Here is a 7,500-nt window from a genome sequence, read left to right as displayed (position 1 = left end):
TTAGTTGCAGCACAAATGTCCGGGACAAATGACTCATTTTCGGAACTGTCCCGCGAGATGTGGGACGGGTGGGGTAAATCTTTAACCCCTAGGACACAGTATGTGTCACGTGGAAAACTGCTACAAGCTCACAACGGGAGCTTGGATCCGTTGGACGTAGCGCGTTGAAGGAACACGTTATTCCAACCAGTTCCTTTCCCCTCCATCAGGCGCCCCCGGCTGGCCAGGGGGAGGCAGTTTGGAGACCAGGATTACTGCATATATTTTGTGAGGGTACCTACCCTAGGGGACAAGGGGAGAACATGCAAACTCCACACAGAAAGGCCCTTTCGCCAACCCCACCTAGGGTATGGGCACTGGTGACGGGGAAGAGAGAACACGCCCTCAGCGCCCACAGCTTCCCCAGCGGGAATCGAACACAGGACCTTCTAATATGCTATTTTCGCAATGAGATTTGGGGCTGTATTTTGCGTGTCTTAATTACCAGGTCTTATTCCCTAACTTGAGTAAACTAAAGACCTGGAGGCGCAAAATACAGCCATTGGTGTAGATACAGTAGAAAAATAAGGCAAAAATAAGTAAGTATAAGTTTGTTTCATTAAGCATATGTTTGTCTCAGGTCACCCCTGTAAATAACTTTTTCATCCTGAAATACATTATAGCACCTTTTGTGATATTAACGCTATTATGTAATTATGTAAATCTAAGCCACACCGCCAATGGGACACTAAGCCTGCTCTCCTCTCCCCACCGCAGCAGACTACAGAAAGCTCCACTAAGGTACAATGTGCAAGAGAATGGAATGCAAGCTGATATATATCAACTTGTTTTATTTAGAAATAGCTACGTAGGTGTGGGCTCAGTCAGATACCCATGCTGTGTGTGTGTGTGTGTGTGTGTGTGTGTGTGTGTGTGTGTGTGTGTGTGTGTGTGTGTGTGTGTACCTTGTCACTGTCGGCGGTGTTCTGGGAGGTCCGGGAGGCGATGGAGACGGTGTCTGGCTGACTGCTGGCATCTCCTACACTGTCTGCATCCTCACTGGTGTCCCTGTACACACACACACACGCACACACGCACGCACACGCGCACACGCATGCACACGCACACGCACGCACGCACACACACACACACACACACACACACACACACACACACACACACACACACACACACACACACACACACACACACACACACACACACACACACACACACACACACACACACACACACACACACACACACACACAGAGAGAGAGACAACAGTTGTGAAATGGTTTAAAAACTTAGACAGACCAACAACCAACAATGATTCTCAACCTTATTCCTTTAAGTTTACAAATGGAACCATATGGACCCCTACACTCTCAGTGTTACAGGCCTGTAAGGGTCCATTTGGTTCCATTTGTACACTCTCAGTGTTACAGACCTGTAAGGGTCCATTTGGTTCCATTTGTACACTCTCAGTGTTACAGACCTGTAAGGGTCCATTTGGTTCCATTTGTACACTCTCAGTGTTACAGACCTGTAAGGGTCCATTTGGTTCCATTTGTACACTCAGAGTTACAGACCTGTAAGGTGTGTGTGTGTGTGTGTGTGTGTGTGTGTGTGTGTGTGTGTGTGTGTGTGTGTGTGTGTGTGTGTGTGTGAGGGTGCGTGCGTGCGTGCGTGCATGTATCTAACCTGCGTGTGATGCTGCGTTGCCGTGACAACGTGGGGCCGGGCGTTTTGGGCAACGGGATTGGCTCCCTCAGCGCGCCTCTCAGGTGGCCCCGCCTCTCCTGGATCACCTGACGAACGCTCCTCACCCAATCCTGTTTGAGCTCCAGCGAGGCCGCCTGCACGCACCAACCAATCATGTCTCGTTACCATCAATACACTATAATCAATGAACCATGATCTATTTATAATCAATACATTGTGATACACTATAATCAATATGTGTAGTTATGATCAATATACTGTCTATGATCGATTCACAATCAATAAACTTTGATCCTCTAGTCAAGCGTGTGTGTGTGTGTGTGTGTGTGTGTGTATACAGACCTTAAGGACAGTCTTGTTGTCCGAGGTGGGGGTGCGTCCCACCCAGAGAGCGAACTTACAGGGATCTCCTTCGATGTGCTCCGTTACGCCCAGCTCTGATGTCTGACACACACACACACACACACACACACACACACACACACACACACACACACACACACACACACACACGAACACACACACACACACACACACACACACACACACACACACACACACACACACGCATATGAGTAACATTTAGCAATTTGAACCATAAGCCTATAACCTATATCATTATAACTGAGTACGTTAACAAAATATAACTCATACAATCTGTGTGGTAGAGTATGTTAATACAATACAACTTGTATGTAATTGTTATGTATTTGTAATGTTATGTTTCATTGTTATGTACGGTATATGTAAAGTTATGTTACATAAGTGCACATGTTACCCTCAGTCGGTTCTTGTAGATGTATTTGGTTAGTGCATATTTACCCTCAGTCGGTTCTTGTAGATGTATTTGGTTAGTGCATATTTACCCTCAGTCGGTTCTTGTAGATGTATTTGGTTAGTGCATATTTACCCTCAGTCGGTTCTTGTAGATGTATTTGGTTAGTGCATATTTACCCTCAGTCGGTTCTTGTAGATGTATTTGGTTAGTGCATATTTACCCTCAGTCGGTTCTTGTAGATGTATTTGGTTAGTGCATATTTACCCTCAGTCGGTTCTTGTAGATGTATTTGGTTAGTGCATATTTACCCTCAGTCGGTTCTTGTAGATGTATTTGGTTAGTGCATATTTACCCTCAGTCGGTTCTTGTAGATGTATTTGGTTAGTGCATATTTACCCTCAGTCGGTTCTTGTAGATGTATTTGGTTATAGTGCACATTTACCCTCAGTCGGTTCTTGTAGATGTATTTGGTTATAGTGCACATTTACCCTCAGTCGGTTCTTGTAGATGTATTTGGTTATAGTGCATATTTACCCTCAGTCGGTTCTTGTAGATGTATTTGGTTAGTGCATATTTACCCTCAGTCGGTTCTTGTAGATGTATTTGGTTAGTGCATATTTACCCTCAGTCGGTTCTTGTAGATGTATTTGGTTATAGTGCACATTTACCCTCAGTCGGTTCTTGTAGATGTATTTGGTTATAGTGCATATTTACCCTCAGTCGGTTCTTGTAGATGTATTTGGTTAGTGCATATTTACCCTCAGTCGGTTCTTGTAGATGTATTTGGTTATAGTGCATATTTACCCTCAGTCGGTTCTTGTAGATGTATTTGGTTATAGTGCATATTTACCCTCAGTCGGTTCTTGTAGATGTATTTGGTTAGTGCATATTTACCCTCAGTCGGTTCTTGTAGATGTATTTGGTTATAGTGCATATTTACCCTCAGTCGGTTCTTGTAGATGTATTTGGTTATAGTGCATATTTACCCTCAGTCGGTTCTTGTAGATGTATTTGGTTATAGTGCATATTTACCCTCAGTCGGTTCTTGTAGATGTATTTGGTTAGTGCATATTTACCCTCAGTCGGTTCTTGTAGATGTATTTGGTTAGTGCATATTTACCCTCAGTCGGTTCTTGTAGATGTATTTGGTTATAGTGCATATTTACCCTCAGTCGGTTCTTGTAGATGTATTTGGTTAGTGCATATTTACCCTCAGTCGGTTCTTGTAGATGTATTTGGTTATAGTGCATATTTACCCTCAGTCGGTTCTTGTAGATGTATTTGGTTATAGTGCATATTTACCCTCAGTCGGTTCTTGTAGATGTATTTGGTTAGTGCATATTTACCCTCAGTCGGTTCTTGTAGATGTATTTGGTTATAGTGCATATTTACCCTCAGTCGGTTCTTGTAGATGTATTTGGTTATAGTGCATATTTACCCTCAGTCGGTTCTTGTAGATGTATTTGGTTAGTGCATATTTACCCTCAGTCGGTTCTTGTAGATGTATTTGGTTAGTGCATATTTACCCTCAGTCGGTTCTTGTAGATGTATTTGGTTAGTGCATATTTACCCTCAGTCGGTTCTTGTAGATGTATTTGGTTAGTGCATATTTACCCTCAGTCGGTTCTTGTAGATGTATTTGGTTAGTGCATATTTACCCTCAGTCGGTTCTTGTAGATGTATTTGGTTATAGTGCATATTTACCCTCAGTCGGTTCTTGTAGATGTATTTGGTTAGTGCATATTTACCCTCAGTCGGTTCTTGTAGATGTATTTGGTTATAGTGCATATTTACCCTCAGTCGGTTCTTGTAGATGTATTTGGTTATAGTGCATATTTACCCTCAGTCGGTTCTTGTAGATGTATTTGGTTAGTGCATATTTACCCTCAGTCGGTTCTTGTAGATGTATTTGGTTATAGTGCACATTTACCCTCAGTCGGTTCTTGTAGATGTATTTGGTTATAGTGCATATTTACCCTCAGTCGGTTCTTGTAGATGTATTTGGTTAGTGCATATTTACCCTCAGTCGGTTCTTGTAGATGTATTTGGTTATAGTGCACATTTACCCTCAGTCGGTTCTTGTAGATGTATTTGGTTAGTGCATATTTACCCTCAGTCGGTTCTTGTAGATGTATTTGGTTAGTGCATATTTACCCTCAGTCGGTTCTTGTAGATGTATTTGGTTAGTGCATATTTACCCTCAGTCGGTTCTTGTAGATGTATTTGGTTAGTGCATATTTACCCTCAGTCGGTTCTTGTAGATGTATTTGGTTATAGTGCATATTTACCCTCAGTCGGTTCTTGTAGATGTATTTGGTTATAGTGCATATTTACCCTCAGTCGGTTCTTGTAGATGTATTTGGTTATAGTGCATATTTACCCTCAGTCGGTTCTTGTAGATGTATTTGGTTAGTGCACATTTACCCTCAGTCGGTTCTTGTAGATGTATTTGGTTAGTGCATATTTACCCTCAGTCGGTTCTTGTAGATGTATTTGGTTAGTGCACATTTACCCTCAGTCGGTTCTTGTAGATGTATTTGGTTAGTGCACATTTACCCTCAGTCGGTTCTTGTAGATGTATTTGGTTAGTGCATATTTACCCTCAGTCGGTTCTTGTAGATGTATTTGGTTAGTGCATATTTACCCTCAGTCGGTTCTTGTAGATGTATTTGGTTATAGTGCATATTTACCCTCAGTCGGTTCTTGTAGATGTATTTGGTTATAGTGCATATTTACCCTCAGTCGGTTCTTGTAGATGTATTTGGTTAGTGCATATTTACCCTCAGTCGGTTCTTGTAGATGTATTTGGTTATAGTGCATATTTACCCTCAGTCGGTTCTTGTAGATGTATTTGGTTATAGTGCACATTTACCCTCAGTCGGTTCTTGTAGATGTATTTGGTTATAGTGCATATTTACCCTCAGTCGGTTCTTGTAGATGTATTTGGTTAGTGCATATTTACCCTCAGTCGGTTCTTGTAGATGTATTTGGTTATAGTGCATATTTACCCTCAGTCGGTTCTTGTAGATGTATTTGGTTATAGTGCACATTTACCCTCAGTCGGTTCTTGTAGATGTATTTGGTTATAGTGCATATTTACCCTCAGTCGGTTCTTGTAGATGTATTTGGTTATAGTGCATATTTACCCTCAGTCGGTTCTTGTAGATGTATTTGGTTATAGTGCATATTTACCCTCAGTCGGTTCTTGTAGATGTATTTGGTTATAGTGCATATTTACCCTCAGTCGGTTCTTGTAGATGTATTTGGTTATAGTGCATATTTACCCTCAGTCGGTTCTTGTAGATGTATTTGGTTATAGTGCATATTTACCCTCAGTCGGTTCTTGTAGATGTATTTGGTTAGTGCATATTTACCCTCAGTCGGTTCTTGTAGATGTATTTGGTTAGTGCATATTTACCCTCAGTCGGTTCTTGTAGATGTATTTGGTTATAGTGCATATTTACCCTCAGTCGGTTCTTGTAGATGTATTTGGTTAGTGCATATTTACCCTCAGTCGGTTCTTGTAGATGTATTTGGTTAGTGCATATTTAACCTCAGTCGGTTCTTGTAGATGTATTTGGTTATAGTGCATATTTACCCTCAGTCGGTTCTTGTAGATGTATTTGGTTAGTGCATATTTACCCTCAGTCGGTTCTTGTAGATGTATTTGGTTATAGTGCATATTTACCCTCAGTCGGTTCTTGTAGATGTATTTGGTTAGTGCATATTTACCCTCAGTCGGTTCTTGTAGATGTATTTGGTTAGTGCATATTTACCCTCAGTCGGTTCTTGTAGATGTATTTGGTTAGTGTATATTTACCCTCAGTCGGTTCTTGTAGATGTATTTGGTTAGTGCATATTTACCCTCAGTCGGTTCTTGTAGATGTATTTGGTTAGTGCATATTTACCCTCAGTCGGTTCTTGTAGATGTATTTGGTTAGTGCATATTTACCCTCAGTCGGTTCTTGTAGATGTATTTGGTTAGTGCATATTTACCCTCAGTCGGTTCTTGTAGATGTATTTGGTTTTGCCCGACGAGTCCTTCATCTCCTTGCTGAAGATGAGTGACAGCTCAAACAGGAAGAGGTGCCGGTCCCGCCCCTTCCTGATCAGAGACTTCAGATCCCATACTTGGAACGAGTCCTGTAGCAGCAGCTCCCCGTGTACCTCCAGGCCCTCCTCTAGACCTGAACATAATAGGACACCATTATCTGTGTAACTTCCTCTAGACCTGAACATAATGGACATCATTATCGGTGTAACTTCCTCTAGACCTGAACATTTAGGACACCATTATCTGTGTAACTTCCTCTAGACCTGAACATAATAGGACACCATTATCTGTGTAACTTCCTCTAGACCTGAACATAATAGACACCATTATCTGTGTAACTTCCTCTAGACCTGAACATATAGGACACCATTATCTGTGTAACTTCCTCTAGACCTGAACATAATAGACACCATTATCTGTGTAACTTCCTCTAGACCTGAACATATAGGACACCATTATCTGTGTAACTTCCTCTAGACCTGAACATATAGGTCACCATTATCTGTGTAACTTCCTCTAGACCTGAACATAATAGGACACCATTATCTGTGTAACTTCCTCTAGACCTGAACATAATGGACACCATTATCTGTGTAACTTCCTCTAGACCTGAACATATAGGACACCATTATCTGTGTAACTTCCTCTAGACCTGAACATAATGGACACCATTATCTGTGTAACTTCCTCTAGACCTGAACATATAGGACACCATTATCTGTGTAACTTCCTCTAGACCTGAACATATAGGACACCATTATCTGTGTAACTTCCTCTAGACCTGAACATTTAGGACACCATTATCTGTGTAACTTCCTCTAGACCTGAACATAATGGACACCATTATCTGTGTAACTTCCTCTAGACCTGAACATAATGGACACCATTATCTGTGTAACTTATCTAGACCTGAACATAATGGACACCATTATCTGTGTAACTTCCTCTAGACCTGAACATTTAG

At 41.5% G+C, this 7,500-nt stretch overlaps 1 protein-coding gene across 1 annotated transcript in view; it reads right to left on the bottom strand.

Moving 5' to 3' along the window:
• LOC310854045 (kalirin-like) overlaps window positions 1-7,500 on the bottom strand; it is a 70,584-nt gene that overhangs the window by 19,471 nt on the left and 43,613 nt on the right. The window contains exons 34-37 of the mRNA XM_083758523.1: window positions 6,479-6,669; window positions 2,047-2,148; window positions 1,684-1,838; window positions 945-1,047 (exon numbers count right to left, since the gene is read on the bottom strand). Coding sequence (XP_083614649.1) covers window positions 945-1,047; window positions 1,684-1,838; window positions 2,047-2,148; window positions 6,479-6,669 — 551 coding nt within the window. The remainder of the gene's footprint in view (window positions 1-944; window positions 1,048-1,683; window positions 1,839-2,046; window positions 2,149-6,478; window positions 6,670-7,500) is intronic.

The sequence above is a fragment of the Protomyctophum parallelum genome (assembly GCF_964188405.1).
Source record: "Protomyctophum parallelum genome assembly, chromosome: 23".
NCBI lineage: Eukaryota > Metazoa > Chordata > Actinopteri > Myctophiformes > Myctophidae > Protomyctophum > Protomyctophum parallelum.
The sequence above is the reverse complement of the archived record's forward strand: the minus strand, read 5'-3'. Positions and strand labels throughout refer to the sequence as shown.